Genomic DNA, 18,980 nt, shown 5'->3' on the forward strand with positions numbered 1-18,980 from the left:
TATGATTATTATTATTTTATTTATAAATAAGAGTTGTTGTCATTATAACTAATGTTTTTCGTGGATCAACAAATGTGTATATGAAAGTATTGAGAGATATCATAAATGTTTTTTCTCTCAATGTTTGTGGAGATTTGTTAAATCTTTGTTAAACTAAGATGAGTATTTATATTTGCATATAAATCTCATCTAAACTAAGATAAGTATTTATTTTCAAATATAAACCATTATAAACTCATCTTTAGTACTAAATCTCTTGTATACAAATCTCATCTAAACTAAGATAAGTATTTATTTTCAAATGTAAATCATTATAAACTCTACTAAATCTCTTATATACCAATCTCATCTAAACTAAGATAAGTATTTATTTTCAAATGTAAACCATTCTAAACTCATCTTTATATTTCATTTATTCAGTATAAATTTGCAAGAAAAAAAACAAATAAATTTGTAACTATTTTAATACTTAACTCGTAGAATTATTTAGTACTGTTATAAAAATACAAAGTAGTCCAAGATATATACATATTCGTATGAGTATGAAACATAAGGAGTATTACACTCACAATGTGTTTCATGTCTTATTGAAATTCGCCAGGTAGCACAGTACCCGTAGGAAGAAAAGGCTCATATAGCCAAGGTAACTTATTATCTGGCAGCATCTCGTGTGGCTGCCCATCTTGGAAAAGCCTTACTAAGATTTAAGAATGTGGGAAAACGAACACCCAGCTCAAATTCCAATGAGATTATATTCTACTCCCTCAATCAAATTAATATACGAATACATTTTTTTTAAATAATCATTTTTTTAAAGAATAATAAAAAAATAATCACAATTTCAATTATTTATCAAGACGTGCATTCATCAAATTGTATTTAGATGTCACTGTAATTGATGCATCCATATAAAATATAAGAGTATATTTCGTTACAATTGATGTATGAATGTAAAATGTAGTAGCATGTATCACTACAATTGACGCATGCATGTGGCTATTCCTTTATTTTTTTTACATGCATGCGCCAATTGTAGTAACGCATACTCCTATATTTTACATGCATGCGTCAATTGTAATGGTGTATGCTCTTACATTTTACATTCATACGTCAATTACAATGACTCTTACATTTTACATTCATACGTCAATTACAATGACGCATGCTCCCACAAATATGGTTAGATTAATAAATAAATTGAAAATATTATTATTTTGATATATAATTTTTAAAAAAATTATTTTAAAAAAAAATCAGTACAATGTGTCTAAAAAAATTTCCATAAATCATAACTATCATTATCAAGTCTAATGGTTAACATCTAAATTAGTAAAAAAAAAATTACAATATTTAAATTTAATTACAATTTGTTTTTATGTATATAAAAACCTAAAGTAACACTCATGATTGAAGTATATGAATATCATTTCTCTATCTGGCTAGAATTATTTTCAAACTATAACTATTCAGGTAAACCAAAGTTAACAACCTTTGATTCAAATAAAGTTAAATCCCACTTCCTCTATCAACAGTGATTGTCTGGCATTGGGCCTGATCCCATTCACCTTTTATAATAATCTTTGTCTTTTCCTATTATTTAAAAAATAAATTAAATTCCATTTATTTATTACAGTATTATACAAAAAGAAAAGAAAAAAAAAAGGGAAATCCAAGTTGGTAAGCAAAGGAGTGTATAAGTTGTTGGAACAGGTCACCCATAATTTGTCCAATATAACTTATTTATTGTGACCATTTCCTCATAAAGATAAAGTAGAACAAAGAAAGTGACATGTTCTAATTAATTTAATTTCCATCCCAACCTGGGAAATATCTTTTTCTTTTAATAAAATATTTATTCTTTGATTAATTATAATTAAAAATAATATTGTAGTACTTTTTATTTGGTCCATAAAAAGCAAAGGGCAAAACAGATAACATAAGAGCCCACTCACAAACAGAGAGAAAAAAAAGAAAGAAAAGAAAACACTTCATCATTTCATTTCAAGACCAACAAAAAACAAAGCAAAAGAGAAAAAAAAAAAGAAAAGAAAAGATAGCGAGAGGGGAATTCGAGGAAGAAGAAGAACAAGGGTTTGGTTGAAGACGAAGATGAGTGAACAACAGAGTAACAGCAATAACCAGCTGGTAGTGCAGAATTCAGGGAGTTTAAGCTTCAGTAGTCACTTGTCTAAGGAAGATGAAGAGATGTCTAGGTCTGCTCTTTCAACTTTTAGGGCTAAAGAAGAAGAAATCGAGAAGAAGAAAATGGAAGTCAGAGAGAAAGTTCAGTTTCAGCTAGGTCGTGTTGAAGAAGAAACCAAACGTCTCGCTACAATTCGTGAGGTTTATATAATTTATATTTCACTTTTTTTTTCTCTTCAGATTTATTTTTTGAATTTTGAATTTTTTTTGAAAAATATTAAATTGACCAAACCATGGTTATAAATTTTAAGGATAAAATACGAGGAAGTATTTGTGGTGTTGGAATCCGGTGAACTCAAGAGTTTGTTGGCATAGTTTATTTCATTTAATTAATTTAACTATTTATTTTTGCATAAACACAAATAACTTTGGATTTGTTGTAATGATTAGATAATTGAGGCTTGAAAAACATCTAGAGAGAACTTGATTATTCTGGATCTGTGATTTTGTTCTGAAACAGAGTGAAATTTGCAGGCAAAAAAATATAATTTCTTTTTCCTTGTGTTTTTTAGGAAAGTTATTTTAAATTTGAAAATTCTTATAATTCCCTTGTCAGAAAGCAGTATTAATTTATGAAATAAATAATTTCTTAAGCCATCAAATTTTTTTAGGGTATTTGTGTGTTTCTCTGTAATTTTTTTTTAATATGAGTATTATATTGAAGAATTTGCAAACTTTTTGTTATTTGAGGAATTTCAGGAGCTTGAAGCACTTGCAGATCCAATGAGAAAAGAAGTTTCAGTTGTTAGAAAGAAAATTGATTCAGTAAACAAAGAATTAAAGCCACTTGGTCAATCTTGCCAGAAGAAGGTGAGTTAGGTTAACTGTTTTTGATTAATTTTGTATAAAGATTAATCATCAAGGCTTTATAAAACCCTTATTCTGACACGAAAACGGCCACGACAAAATGGTCGGAAATTACTGATACTAATATTCACCTTTTTTATGACAAAAGAAATTGTGATTAATTTATACTGTAATGACCGCAATGAGTATAATATCAATCAAAATTGAGAATCGCAACACGAACACGACAGTTTTTAAAACCTTGGCTATGATATTTTCTTTACAGGAGAAAGAATACAAAGATGCCCTTGAAGCTTTTAATGATAAAAACAGGGAAAAAGTACAGTTAATTACAAAATTAATGGAGGTTAGTCTCAAATTTCTAATTACATGCAAATAATTTTGTTGATGTTGTTGCTACTAAATATTAATTGGTCTTAAATTGTTGATGTGATTGATTAGTTGGTGGGTGAAAGTGAAAGATTGAGGATGAAGAAGCTGGAGGAGCTGAGTAAGAACATAGATTCAATGCAAGTGCAATGATTTATTAGCCAACTGATGATTAGTGAATCCTGTGTGGTATATTAAAGATGATGACATAGTATTTTTATATGTATGGGTGTCTTGTGATTTTGTAATTTTGTGTTTTAACTAGCATTTGATTTCATATGGGATATTTTGCTAATTTAGGAGGGTTATTATACCCTAGAAAACAGGCTTGTAACTAAATATGTTGCATTTTTATTCACTTTTCTATGCTTTGTTCCTTCTTACTATTTAATTTATTCATGTAATTTGAATTTTGTTGACACAAATTTGTTATTTGTAGTTTCAGTTATTAGTATGTTTGTAGAAGAAAGAATGCTTTCTATCCGTGTGATTTCTCATGGGAAACTCATGATGTAATTCATGGTTGATACTGTCATTTACATTATAAGGTTGTTCTACGAGATAACTGCTAATGGCTTACCTCCACAAGAGGAAAGGTATTTTTTTCATCCAACAATTCACAAGTCCCTTCAAAACATAGCATTGCAGACCTAAGAATGCAGGCACCTACGACACATGGCTAGGAAACACCAAACATTTGAACCTGAGAGGCCACCTCGTCATTATCATAAGATGTTTGAGTTGATCGAGTTGATCGACGCCCGTCGTAAACAATGCATGTACTTACCATGATGATCTCGCTCAAACTAATGAGGCCTCCCAAGTTGACTGAAACCACTACTGAGGAGACTCTTGCAAACCTACCTCAAAAGGAACCATGATAGTAACCTAGAAATTGGTTAAGGATGACCAAACTAGATTCAAAGACTTTGAACCAAACACAAATCAGTTACATGCGTCGTGCAACAATTCTTAGGGCCATCGATTGAAATATTTCCTCTCATAACTCTGATCTAACATTTATATATAACTTTGATATTACTAGAAAAAAGTACACAACATCTTATCTTTTGTTTGCAACTTTTACTTTTTAAATTTATTAAATAAATGATGTATATAATATATATAATATAATTATATTATTTATTCAATAAATTTAAAAAGTAAAATTTGTTTATAAAAGAAAATGAGTACTTAATTTTTGGGATGAAAGGAGGCAAATAATTTGGACATAAACGAAAACTGCATTAAGCTTGAGTACAAGTAGAGTAATTGTCAAAAGTAAAACATTGCCAAATTATTGTGTTTTATGTTTTACCAGAAATGAAGGAGCCACGCGCGCTGAACTTGGCGTGCATAAGTACTACCTACCTGATTTGTTATGCCGTAAAAAAGCATCCAAGGTGAAAAAGTAGTGTAGATGAGTATAGGAATTTGTACAAATCAACTTTCTACCCGTTTTCAGTTGTTACATCATTGGCACTATGACAGAGTAATGGCTTAATCAACAACTAATAATGGACCAAACAATATGACAGAGTAATGGCTTAGCCAAAACAAGAAATTGAGAAAACCAGGAGGAACGACAATGGTCAATTAATGGAGGTATTTTATTAAATAAAGAAAACCATGGACCATTATTAAAACAATCTCGATAGTGGATAGATGTACAGGATAAGTCCTCAATCCAATTTTATTTTTTTGTTGTTGCAAAGAGGCTCTACGTGGCTAAGAAATTAAATGAGCATGTCTTTAAAATAAATTTCGGCAGTAATCAAAATCGATTTTTGTTAATATCTATAATTTAATATAGAGTAAAATAATGTATGACTTCAAACGGATCTTATATAACTATAAAAGATAAGGTGATAGAGATTTCGTGTAAGACGAGTTAAAATACAAGATCAAAAGATATACACAATTTTTTTATAAGCAAGGAGAATATGACATTATAAAAAAGGTATAAGGGGTGTTCACCCTTTTACGACCAATGAAACCAAAGGAAAAAGAACAAAACGAAAAAGATCGATCGACAACACCCAACTAAGAAAAGGGAACCACCACCTACTCCCAACACTTGCCGGGATTATAACAGCAATCTGACCAAGAGATGTTCCTACCTTTCTTTGAGAAAACATTGAACCACTCCCATGAAAAGAAGTTTTATCATGCTCAAAACATCAAAGTCCCTAAGGATACTCCCTTTAAAAATGACCGCATTCATACAAGATCAAATTGACCAACAAAAAACTAAACTAAAAAACCAAGATGAATTTGTGGAATTAATACCATGGAGCCTTTCCAACAAAGGACCCGTAGGGAAGGCCTCACTCACCCCAACCCACTCACACAACTTGGACCAAATAATATTAGTAAAAGTGCAAGAATCAAACAAATGCTCAACATCCTCTTCTTCCAAAAAACATAAAGGGCAAAACACATTGCGCGCTCCTTCAATAATACCTCTTTTCGCGAACAGCATCCTCGTGGGCAATTTATTAAGAAGAAGATGCCACCCAAAAATATGCACCTTACTCGGAATATTAGATAACCATAAACAGCTAATGCTTTAGCTATCGAAGGAATAACACAAGACACCTCAACACTACCTTCATAAATCCTCTTGTAACTCACTTTAACCGAGAAGCCAATTTTATCCCTCCACCATACAAAGTGATCCTTAACACTATCAATCGGTTTCACATCATGCAAAATTTGCATTAACTCTTCTAACGAAGAATTATCCTCGGTGCTCAAAACGACCTCATTTAGACAAAGATCCCACTTCCAAGTATCATTTAATCAAATCTCGACATCGCGCACTCTAAGACAAGATGAACCATAAAGCTGAAACAAAGAAGGGGAGAGAATATCAAAGGAGGAAGAACCAAGCCAAATATGCCTCCAAAAGTATAAAATCCCCCAATTACCAATCTTACAAGAAAACAGAAGAAGAAAACCAATTAGATTGCGAAAAATAATTATTCAAAAGTTCCCCAATAGCACACATATCCATCCACCACAAAGATGACTTCCTACTCACATAAGGCCCACATAAAACCTCCAATTTTACATTTCCATACCTAGCTGAAATAATATCTGACCACAAAGCATAACCACCATTTAGAACCCTCAACTTCCACTTGCTTAACAAAGCAAGATTAAACAACCCAAAATGTTTCACCCATAAACCAACTTCCTCCTTGGATAAGCAAACAAACTACCAACTAACCCAACTCACTTTCTTAGCATCTTCACAACCACTCCATACGAACATTCTTTAGAACTTAATGATCTCTTTAAGAACCAACTTATGAGCCTTATAAAAGGAAAAGAAAAAGATGGTAAGGTTGGATAAAATATAATTCAAAAGAACCATCCCACCTCCAATAGACAAGAATCAGTTATGCCACACCGCTAACCTCCTTCTGATTTTGGAGATAATAGGCACCCATGATTCCTTCCTCTGAGGATTAGTACCAATGGGCATGCCCATAAAGACAAAAAGGATCTAACCGAACCTACAAGACAAGAAGGAAGCAGTTTCCTGCAAGAAATCGATATCAAGATTAATCCCAAATAAAGTACTTTTGAATAAATTCACCCGAAGACCCGACACCATCTCAAAGCCTCTAAGAAAAGATTTTATTGACCATATGTTTGTCCAAGAACCTTCTCCAATCAACATAGTAGCATCCGTAAATTGTAATAATTCAACATGAGTAGAATCGTTGAGGTGAAAAGCCTGAAATTCCCCTAAAGACACTACTTGGAACAATAAACCAGAAAAACCTTCTAGGAATTTATTTGTAAGACCTTTGACGATATCTTTGGGTCCTAAATTGGCCACTAATTCATTTGCGTTGATACCTAAAACTAAAGATAGTTCGGACAAGGTAAAGCCTTCTTCCAACTTGGGGAAGGGATTGAAATCCTTGATTGATCGATTTAGAAGCCTCTCAATTTCCTGCAAGGTTGGGGACAGTTGAAAATATGTGAAAGTGAAACATCTTAGTGGGATGTCGTAGTATTGAGCTAGGGTGGTGAGCGCTCAAAAGTCAACCTTTTCATTTAGGAGTTCTAAGATGTTTCCATAAGTTATTCGAAACTTATTATCTTTGAGGGACGTAACCCTAGAGCTTAGAACCTTCAAGGTATCAGTTTAGGGATCTTTGTATCTGAAGGTGAATGTACTCTTTCTTCGTGGAGGATTCATGATTGTTTTGCAAAATGTCTTGTATTCATGCGTTAAACAACGAGATGCTAAGAGCTTTATTTTATTGTGATTATGATGTATGAATGTTTATGAATGCATGGATGGATGAAAGGATTATTTGTTTCCACATAACTCAAGCGCTGGGTTCAAAATATGAGACCATTGTGACGAGGAATGTGGTTTAATAATGACTGCATTCAAACCAAGGTTCTCACTTTGCAAGATCTATGGATCTTGAGAAATTTGGTATAATACACGGCTCTTAGAGTCGTGGATTCCCTTGACTGACTGCCGCTTATGTTGATTTACTTGCCAGGCGACAACTCCATCAAGGAAATCTAATCTAAGCGAGACATTTGTATCGACCCTCACGAGGAGAGCTCCTTAGGGACCTATACTACACGACCAACGATCTAGGTTGGCCAAGGTTAAATTTTCTACAAAAGGGGTCTTAGGGTCATGATCTCTAATGAAGATAAGGATGCTTACGCCGAAAGCTAGAAGGTCATCAATACCTTTAAAAGAGTCTACCACTAAGTGAGGTTCTCACATGTCCCTTACGAAAAGAGCTTCTCGGTGGCTAATACTACTCAATCTCTCCTATCTCAAGCAAACTTGCAGACTCGGGTGGAGAGTCTTTCACACAGGGCTTTTCATTGCAATCATTATTAACAATTTTTGTATGCATCGTCCAGAACCAAGGTCACAAGTGAAACAATATATACAATTATTAAAAGAAAGAAATAAAAGAATATAAAGACAAAAAAAATGAGATAAATCCACATGCACGCAAAAAGACAACCTAAACTAGGTTTGACTTGCTTAGGGAAATTGGATCCCCATCAGAGTCGCTAGCTATCACCACTGAGGTTTCACGATAATGAAACCGGGACTTGACCGTTTGCAAAGAAACAGAAGAGTCGCCACCGAATTTTATTTATTCCTAAAGAAGGAAAGGGGAAATAGTCGATAAAACCCTTGGGGAAAAGAAATGCATACAAGAAGTACACGTATACAAATATGGATTGGTCTCACAACCAAGATTGGGTTTGGAAGTCGATTACGCAAGAGAAATGTATTATCACCCCTCACATCCATGGTACTCGATGAAATCCTTTAAGTTGTCTGCGTACGTGTGTATTTATCTATTTATTGCTTTATTTTCAAAAGAGTATGAAAGAATGAGATTTTGGGTTTTTATTATTGTGCTCGCCAAAGATTGTAACCCTTGTACCTATGTATCATTCATCGGGTGATGAAGAATCAGACCTTCGTAGTTCAGAGTAAAAAATGTTTGTGGGTTGGTTGATTTTACCTTTGAGAAAAGGGTTTTCAGTGTGATGCCCTAAGGTGCAAAAAATGAGTTTGATGAGTCGTGTTGATTTTACCTTGAAGAAGGGTATATGAAAAAATATGTTTATGATTAGATTGCACTAAAGTCTATGGATGGATGCGAATATTCTAGACAAACAAGTCAAACGTCTTGTGTCCAAAATAATCAGAGTAAGGGTAGAAGAGCTCCATCCTTACACATTCCCCACCACTTAAGGCCCGTGGCGCACAATACTAATTGTATTTTTATTTATTTTTAGTTTGATTATGAAAAATGCCACTTGATATTGGATCAAGGATTTATTGCTTTGATTTTGAAATTATGACGTACAATGAATATACAAAGTAACCAAGCAAGAAAATAAATGGTCTTATTGTAAGGTAGCCCAAAAGAAAGCCTTGTGTGTGCAAAAGTGACTTAAGCTAACAAGTGGATAATGGTCTTATAGTTATGTCTCCCTAGGGTAGTGCCACGATGCCATTCTTACAATGAAAGATTGTAAGTTATAGGTGAAATCCAAAGTTAAGGCAAAGTGTCAAGAGGTAAGGGCAAGGTCTCCAATCAAGGGTCCTAAATGAAAGCCTCTAAGTCCAAAGTTGATTACAATTGAAATACATCTTTTTGGTCTTATAAGTTTATCATGTTTTTGTTGATTTTGATTGTATGATGACAATAAATAAAATGACAATGATAAATATACATGAGGAGTATATACAATGATGATGACAATGAGCACTTGAGTTTAAATTACAAGGTAATAAATTTGACATAAAGTAAATCACAAGATAATAACAATGTCACAATAATAATGGTTAGTGATAAACAAAGTTAGTGATGTATAGTTAGTGGTTGGTTGAATGTACAAAGTAAACATTTTAGGATTATCTATCCATAGGTCAAAAGACTCAAAATATGGCGCATCAAGGGATAACTTAACATTGATGCAAAGTATTGAAGATGATCCATGATCATCTAACAATAAATTTGAAACAATGAAAGTTATAAAATCCCAAGTACATCTATCAATGATTTGACAAATGAAAGATTGTATCACTCAATGATTACAAGTTAACAAGTTGATTAATAATTAAGTTATGTACATGCTAAACATGGAAGCATAAGTGTTAGAGGGTTAGTAATTAATGGAAACAAGACAAGTCAAAGGAATCAACAAGTTAGAAACATAAGTTATGGCTTCATCTATGTATCAAATGACTTAAGTATGGTTAGATAGAAGCAACCTATCAATGCCTAAAAGTATGATGAATGATCAATTGATCATTCATTGATAGATTTGAAGTATTGAAGATTTTATCAACCCTAAATAACCAAGATCGTGACCAAATAGATTTCATCAACCACCATCAATCAAGACATGAAAAGTCAACAAAATAAGTCAAAATAAAATAAACCAAGGGTGAAATAAAATAAAAGGGGAAAAAATAAGTCAAGTGTGTTTGGAAAATATTTTGATCAGAATAAAAATGAGTGGTGAAAAAACTAAAATGAAAATGAAAGAAAATGATTAAAAAATAAGAAAATGGTGAAAAGAAAGAAAATACATAAAATGTAAAGTGAGGGTGTTAGGGGTTGAACCCCTAACCTTGGGGTCATGGGGTCAACCCCCATGCACTTAGCCAATCGCCTTGTAGTGTTAATCAGTGCGTCTATAAAATAAAATAATAAAATATAACATTAAATGAAACACGTGCGCAAAACATCCAATCAGAAGTTGCCAACAGATTTATTCAAATTTGAAAACGCGCGAGGCAACTAACACGAAGGTTATCTTCAACCTCCAAAGATTGAAAATCAAACTTCTGAAACTCGTGTTTTTGAAGGGAACCAAACATGGATTCAACCTCCCAACACCTCATCGTTATCTCCTCCATACTAATGAGCCATTGATTGACTCTGAGTATGGAGAATTTCTCAAGAACACAGAAAAATAACTTGACCTAAAATTAAATTAAATGGTGGGTAATGAAAAATCATAGTTTAAACCATGTGGTTAAGCATCAGAGGTGAACTTCGAGCAAGAGGGTAACTTGTTTGAGTGAAAAAGATGAGTGAAACTATCTGGTTGGAATCACTCTCAGATGGTGACTCCGATGACTATGGATAGCTCAGGGAAGGTGGTTGCAAGGTGTGTTAGTGTTTCACAAAGTTTAAGGGAGATGGTGTGAAGGTTTCTGGGTTCTTAACTTGGATTGAAATGACTCAAAATTTTAAAACCGAATCTCTATTTTTGATGAAGAGGTGTGGTTTCTAGGAAGAGTTTTTATGGCTTGAAAAGCTTGGTAAATGCATGGAATATCTTCCCCTATTTATGGGGAAGATGAGGGAAACATTTGGAGGGAGAAAGAAAGAGTTCTCTTCAGAAAAGGGGAAGACCCGAAAATGCTCAAAAAGTGAAACTTGTGGAGGAAGTGTGGATGGGTTATGACTTGGTTCTTCCCTCCACTCCATCTGTTCGCACCCTAGCATAAAAAAGGAGGGATAAGGTTGCTTTGATCAGAGTTGTTTGTGGTTTTTGCTTTTTCCATTTTGGGAAAATTATGACTTTTTGACAATGCTTCGAGTTTTCCTCCATGTGACTCATTTCCACTCAAGTTGACTTGTAAAGACGTCACACAGTGTTATGTAACATGTTTGGGAATAAATGGAATTAAAACAAAGTGGTTTAGGGACTTAGAGCTTGATTATGCAAATCTGATTGAATGTGGTCTAATGTGTGCACCATGGCAAGTCAACAACTTTGAACTTGGGCCAAATAAAATTGGCTTGTGAATTTTGAATGAAACTTGTTCCAATTGTTCTTTTCCATGCCCTTGATCATTTGCAAAAAGAGCCAAGTCAAAAGGAGTTGTGGTTTGGAAATGGCAATGAGGTAAAGTGGGGTTCATGAGTATGATTCTAGGGTTGACTAGGCATTTTGACCAGTTTGACCAATCCAAAAATTGAGGTCCTTTCTTAATGAATTAGGTCTTGAACCTTGAAACAAAGTTAAAGAGAGATTCAATTAGGACATTTGTCTAAAAGAAGATCTTGAAAATCTTGAAAGGTAAAAACGTTATGGGGTTTTGACCAAATGGTAGGCCAAACTTACCAAAATGTGACTAACCAAAATGATCTAGAAATGTCATTTTGAGATTTCTTGATTTTAAGGCACCATGATGGATGTTTGAAGCTCATATGATCATATCTTGATGGGAAATGAGGATTGGTGCTTGGTGGAATGATTTTAGGTCAAGTCCTTGGTTGAAATCAATGCATTTAAAGTTCAAAGTTCAAGATCAAACCAAAGACTTGTACCATGGATGAAATGGGTGTTTGCTTGATGAAATATGGTTGAAAATGACTTTAATTAAAGGTAAATGAAGTGTTGAATGATGGGATAATCAAGTGAGGAAAGGCATAGAATCAAATGATGCACATATCAGGGTTTCTTGGATCATAAGTTTCATCAAGAGTCATAGCCAAAAAATTAGGGTTTTGGGGTGCAAGAGGTGTATTGAGGTGATTCAAGAGGTTGTGGCATGAAAACAATTGGATATTTAGGGGTACTCAATGATATGGACAAGGTACAAAGTGAATTGGAACTTGTACAAGCCATTGAGTGTCAAGAACTAGGGTAAAGGTCCTTGGGTGACTAGATGAATCTTCACATGTTTTCAATGAGGGCTCACCATCCAATTAGGATTTTGGAGGTGAATGAGATATCTTGAGTGATCCTCTAAAGTTCAAGGATGCTTGAGGATGAAAATTAGGGTTAAGGTGGTCTGGGCGCACCTTAACATGATCACGAAATCTTGAAGCTTCATATATGAACCCCATGCCTTAAGTTTGTGGATCATTGTGGGTGTAGATGCATATGAGATGACATATGAGGGATATATGCTTATGAATTAGAGTTATGGGGGGTGATATGGAGGTAGGGTAAATTTGAGGGTACGACAAAAATCATACATTTAACTTATTTTAAATTATTGTGATGTGTGGACAATTTAATTTTTTTTAGCATGACAATAAATCTCTAATTTTAAAATATTTATTTTCTTAAATCAAATAATTTTAAAATTAAAAAAGAAAATTTAATAAATATACACTTATAATATAAAATAGTTTTACACCGTATCAATTGGAACAATTTATGCTGATTGGTTATGTTATCTTGTATTTATTCATTTAAAAAAATAGATCATATTTTTTTATTAAATAAAAAAATATTGAGCTAAACTCTTCAAATTTTGAATCACGTAGAGCAGGAAATTATAGAGCAAACATCATCTTAGCAATAGCAAACTTGGGTGAGAAGATGCCACGTGGCTTTCAACCATTCTGTTATTTTCCGTTATTTTTTTCCCGCCTTTTGCATTTTAGCTCCGTTATGATAGTTATATTTTAATTGCTTCACCATCAATTCAACTGTAATCAACAATTATCTCATTTTACATCATTCATTTTCATTCTCTCATTCCATTGATAACACAAATCACTCATTCTCCGGCGATGGCTAGCGGCAGTGGCAGTTGCAGTGGCAGCGGCAGCGGCCGCGGCCTGAGAGAGTCACTTGAAGTTGAAGAGGGGCAAGAAAAGATCAATGCGGCATGTTCTTCGCTTATCAAAATCGGCTTCAGTCCCAAGCTGTTTACTGTCAAGAACCTCCTTAACTTTGGCTACACCGAAATTGATTTCCTAGAGTTTATCGAACCTATTTCTTCCATCACAAATCTCGACGATTTAAGACATCTTTTCAACGCAGCTAATGAATGGTTGCTTCTTTCTTCCATCGTAACTCCGAATGAATTCCTCCGGTTCGTCCACTGTATGAAATGGTTGAATGGTGAACATGCGAAGAAAAAAATGGCTGATGCATTGTTAGAAAAGAAGAATCCAGAAAACAAGAAGGAAATGTCAAAGGCGGATGTTCTCTTAGCAGAAATGCTTCTTGATTTTACTGCTTCTGGTATTCGAGAACGCAATCGCATTGAGAGCGAGATCGATGAATTAAAGAAGCGTCAAAAGGATCTGGAGGCAGAATCTGCAAGCATTGGTGTTGATTATGCTGCTTCTAGTACGCAAGAACACAAACGCATTAAGATTGATATCGAGGAATTAAAGAAGCGGCAAAAGGATCTGGAGGCAAAACTTGCAAGCATTAGTGATGATTTGAAGGAAAAGTTAGGTCCTATTTATGAATACGAAGAGCCTTCGTTAACTGAATTGAGAACTGAGGCTTATAAGATTTATGTAACGGATTGTAGATTTAAGGGGATAACTGCCACCCCTGAACTCGATGAGATGGGATATGCGACGGTGGTGGATGTGTTTGGCGGCATTGTGAAAGAGCGTCACTTTGTTAAGTTCTTGAATGATCCTGTTAGAAGAGAGAAAATTGAAAACTACTTTAAGGAGTATGCTGGTGGTAGTGGTGATAAGAAGAAGGGTGCTGCTATGGAGGATCTATGAATGAAGCTCCGAAGAATGAGTTTTGAAAATGTCTGAATTTTGCCATTGGTACTGAATATTGATCTAGAAATATTATAGTTTTATCATATACTTTTAGTTTAGAATAAGTGATTACATTTTTTTTTACTATACATACCATTTAATTGACAATTGAACTTGTGTACTGTCAATTTCTAGGTTCCATGGTATTATTGCAAGGAACCTTATTGTGAAATCATGATTGTTTCATCATGACATATTTTTTCCGTTTACAGCAGAATAATACTGAATGAGTAGACTTCTAGTAATTCCGTAGACACTGTACAGAAATTTGAAAAAGAAATAAAGCATCTGCATTTTTCAGTTACTTCATTTTATTTGGGGCTTATCAAAAAAAAAAATCATCTGGGACTGACCTGCAACACTCTAATATGGCAACTCTTAGGTGAAAAGTGTAGAACAGATATGGATATATAGCATAATAGTTCTAATCGGTACATTTATAATACAAGAATATGTTATATATTTGTATATGTATAATCTATTTTTAATTATAACCAAAACTAAAGTAATTCATAATAAAATCAAGACAATATTAATTGTCCATGCCAATCTTCTCTCTCAAGTTTGTGCATATAGAGGTTATAATGTCCAACTTGTCAAGTGAGTTGTAGAAGTTTCTATCATCTATAATTTTTGTGAGTATATCAGTCAATTGATTTTTAGATTTAATAAATGGAAATTCGATTACTTTGGACTCCATAATTTGTTTGATATAATGTCTATCTACTTCAACATGTTTTGCCTCATCATGTTGACCTGATTTATGAAAAATTTGTATAGCAAATTTATTCTCACAAAAAGGTTAGTTACACAATTCAGAGCAAAGTCAATTTCTGTTAATAGTCTTCTAAGCTAGAGAAGCTTGCAAAGACCGTTAACCATCCTTTGAAACCCTATTCCATCACTTAATAATGCATCAACCTTTTATTTCTTAATTTTTCATGTAACCAAATTCACAATAATAAAGGTAAAATAATTAGAGGTGAATTTTCTATTGGTCATATCTCCTGTCCAGTCGAAATCTGTATAACCTTCATAATTTATATGATTATTATTTATGAACATTAAGCTTTTTCCAGGCGAGGACTTCAATTACTGCATCATTCCAATTACTACATCAATGTGATCTTTATTTGGGTTATGCATAAATTAGCTTATTACATTTGTTGCAAATGCAATATCAGGTAGTATATGAGATAACTAAATGAGTTGTAGACCAAATCTTCAGTACCTTCCTTTTTCTGTTGACACTTGGTCTCGATGTTCTCCAAGTTAGTGATTATGGACAATTGGCGTATCCGAAGGCTTACAGTCTAGTAACCCAACTTTTGATAAAAGCTTAAGAATATTTTTTCGTTGAGATAAAAGTTTCCTTTTTTCGACCCATCAACCTCAATACCTAGAAAATATTTAAGACCACCCAGATTCTTCATCTCAAATTTTTATGCCAATTAACTTTGAAGCTTTGTTTTTCTTTAGAGACATCTCCTGTAATAATCATATCATCTACGTACACAATCAAAAGTATGATCTAAATTGCTTTGTTGGAAGCCATAATTTTTCACCGCCATATTTAATCTCCTAAAGAATTTAAGACGAGTGTAGTAAAAAGGGTTGATCAGAAAGTGCACCTTAAATATCTCGTTTGATAGCTTTTATACCTTGGGTCAGTTGGAGTGGATTAGGCATTGGCTTTTCGGTCTTTGGATGATCCAAAATAGTTTCCCCCAAGTCTTGTCAAGCGGTTATTGGTCGGGGAAGTCTTAGTAGTTGTGGCATGCCATTGAGTATGTCACTCACTTTAAATTAGAAGCGAAAACTCGACAGAGTCAGTTGCAAAAGTAGTGTGGGACATGTGCATTAAATTCCTTCTCATCATTGAAACATTGGGTTGCCCCTTTTTCACGTTGGCTTGAGGTGACTAGTTACAACATGACGCTTATTATAGTGCACTCAAGTGCAATTGAGTTTGTTTATATTTCCAAGGAGAAATTCAGTCGTTGTCTGTCTTCACCTATATATGTGGGTTTTCGAGTGTTGATGAATCTTTTTGCAATTCTTTGAGAGTCAGTTTCTATTTGCAAGCATATTTTTCTATTCTTTATTGAGACTATTTACTAGAGTAGTTGCAATTCCTTGCTTAAAACCCCAATTTTCCTAACTAACTGTTAGCTTTCCTTGTCATCTTTCATTTTACTAGGTACCTTCCTTACCTTAATCTTTTAATACCATCAACATTTCATTTACTTTAATCAATATGAGTAGTAGTCATATTAGATTTGCTAATGATTTTGAGAGTGATGCATCTCTTGTAGTGAGAACATAAGTATCTTCTGGTTCAAATCCCTCCCATTCGTCTATGATCACGTGGGTCCTAAGGTCCCATCTATAACTGATGATTCTGATTCGAAAAGGCTTTTTGTGGGATCCCAGGATTAGAGAGCTTCCTTTAGGGATACTTCTTTACATTTACTCTTCTCTGATGACGATGCTGGGGGTGTTCATATGGATGCTTTCATGCCCCATTCGTCTCATGCTACAATAACTTTAGCTTCTCCCGTTATGTCGGTTTTAGAAATGTAGATTGTTCGCTTGAGTAGGGAGAAAACTAGAGATTATATTCAGTTTTATCGAAAAATCAACAATAAAGACCCCAACAATGCTGACATCAAGGCCCATATAGAGTGCAAGCGTTGACCGGAGGGAGTTTCCTGACTGAAACCTTAAGAGAATTTTAAGGTTGATCAGTTATCCCTGAAAAGGGTTACGTTGGTGGAGCCGAATGACGCGATAAGATTCAAATGGGTGGCCGTAAAATAGTAGGGACCCTTTATGTTTTAAGTACCGAGGTGGTTATAGATGCGGTCAAAATTGTTGTCGGCTACTCTTCAGAACGGCCAGACCTTCTCGTGAACTCAGAAAAAGGATATGTAACCCGTTTGATAGGTGTTAAGTTCCATTTTATGAGTGTCTGTTCACTATAGTAGGTATGCAGCTGCCTCTGTTTGGGTTTGAGGTGGTTGTGTCGAAGTACTTAAAGGTTGGCCCCTCTTAGATTCAGTCGGGATCTTGGGCTTATATGAAGGTATTCTAATTTTGGGTCGAGTATAGATTTTGGAAACCTTCTCCTTGATTTTTTTTCAACTTTTTCTATGTTGTACATACTTCCTAAAATGATATATGGGACCAGTGGCTTATTAAGCTTCTTCAGAACCTTTCTTGGCTCATCCCCTTTACTGATGACTAAGGAAATTCCCTTAGGCGCTTCATGCCGGTGATGACTCTTATTCCAGAGGATCATCTTGCTTTATGCTCTACCTGGCCGAGTCATCTCGTTATTGCAAGAGCAGGTTTCTGAAATACTAGTCCTGGACTTGTTTTCAATATGCAAATCATTCTTATAACATCAAAATGGATACCCTCTCTACTGAAGAGGTTATGTTTTGGGATGATTTGGAGTCTCTATATCATGGTCTTGGTTATGAATAACAATTCAACCTTGGTAAAATGTTGTCTTCCATGTAGAGGAATAAGCTAATTAACACTCACACTATTGTGAGTGTGGTCGGTTATGCAGAGAGGAAATAAATATTTGGCAAGGGCAGAGTCCTAGAGTTTTTTTTTATATTTTTTTTTGTTTTGACATGTGTGCGTGTACTTTGCAGATAAAAAGGAAAAGTTGCAAATGGTTTTCTCTCTTGCCTCCGCTCAGGATATCACACCTGGTCCTGTGAATTGGGCTATTAAACCTCCCCTACAAGTTAAGTACCCTTATCTACTGCTGAGGCTAATGCAGTTGACCCTGTGGTTGATCAACTTACTATTGTCGCTGCTACCTTATCTATGAAGGATAAACCACAACCCTCTATTGCTCCGGTGAAGAGAGGTCGGGAGAAATACCAACCTTACCATTTGTAGGAGGATTCTTCTAAACGGGTCTGTCTCTCTAGGGGTGTCGCTTTAGGGTCAACTGCTAATTTCCCCTATTGCTCGTTATCCTTCGTGTCGGAATTCCTCACACTCTCGAGGAAGCTTCTATTGCGGTATTTGTGGAAGATTTGTCCTTTGTCTAAAGTATTTATGAGGCAGACAAGATGAATCTTCTCTCCGAGGTCAACTATCATACTTACATGGAAACCTATACGTTTTCCTTTGCTATTTCTGACAGAGGTGACGTCTTGGCCATGAGTAATCCTGCCAAGGAGAGGTATACCTAGAAGGAAAACTGCAAAGATATGAGAAAAAAGACCCTATGTTTTAGGAGGAGACAATTGATCTTCATGATAAAGTTAGTCACATTGAGGCTTTGTAGGAAAAGAAAAAGGTCTATGACTTTCCTTACACCTTTCCTACCCAGATCCTTGAGCTAGAGTCTTCCCTCGAAGTAGCGAAAACGTGGCATCAGGAGAGAACCACTATTGCTACAGAGGCAAACAATCGTGTTGAGGAGGCTAAAAAACTCTTCAACAAGAAAAAGAGTCTTATGTTGAGGATTTGAGAGCTCATGAGGGTGAGGTGACTACTCTAAAGGAGATATTT

General features: G+C 34.5%; 1 protein-coding gene across 2 annotated transcripts; it reads left to right on the forward strand.

The window, feature by feature from the left end:
- Positions 1-1,867: 1,867 nt before the first annotated feature.
- Positions 1,868-3,761, forward strand: LOC127125679 (uncharacterized). Of its 2 annotated transcripts, none has more exons than XM_051054476.1 (4): positions 1,868-2,343; positions 2,893-3,012; positions 3,275-3,355; positions 3,451-3,761. In XM_051054476.1, exons 1-4 carry the CDS (start codon positions 2,110-2,112, stop codon positions 3,529-3,531), a joined length of 516 nt encoding a protein of 171 aa, XP_050910433.1. In that variant the 5' UTR covers positions 1,868-2,109; the 3' UTR covers positions 3,532-3,761. The 2 variants fall into 2 exon arrangements, with proteins under 2 accessions (XP_050910433.1, XP_050910434.1); XM_051054477.1 differs by having other exon boundaries at positions 2,902-3,012.
- Positions 3,762-18,980: the final 15,219 nt, after the last annotated feature.

This window comes from Lathyrus oleraceus, chromosome 3, assembly GCF_024323335.1.
Source record: "Lathyrus oleraceus cultivar Zhongwan6 chromosome 3, CAAS_Psat_ZW6_1.0, whole genome shotgun sequence".
Lineage (NCBI taxonomy): Eukaryota > Viridiplantae > Streptophyta > Magnoliopsida > Fabales > Fabaceae > Lathyrus > Lathyrus oleraceus.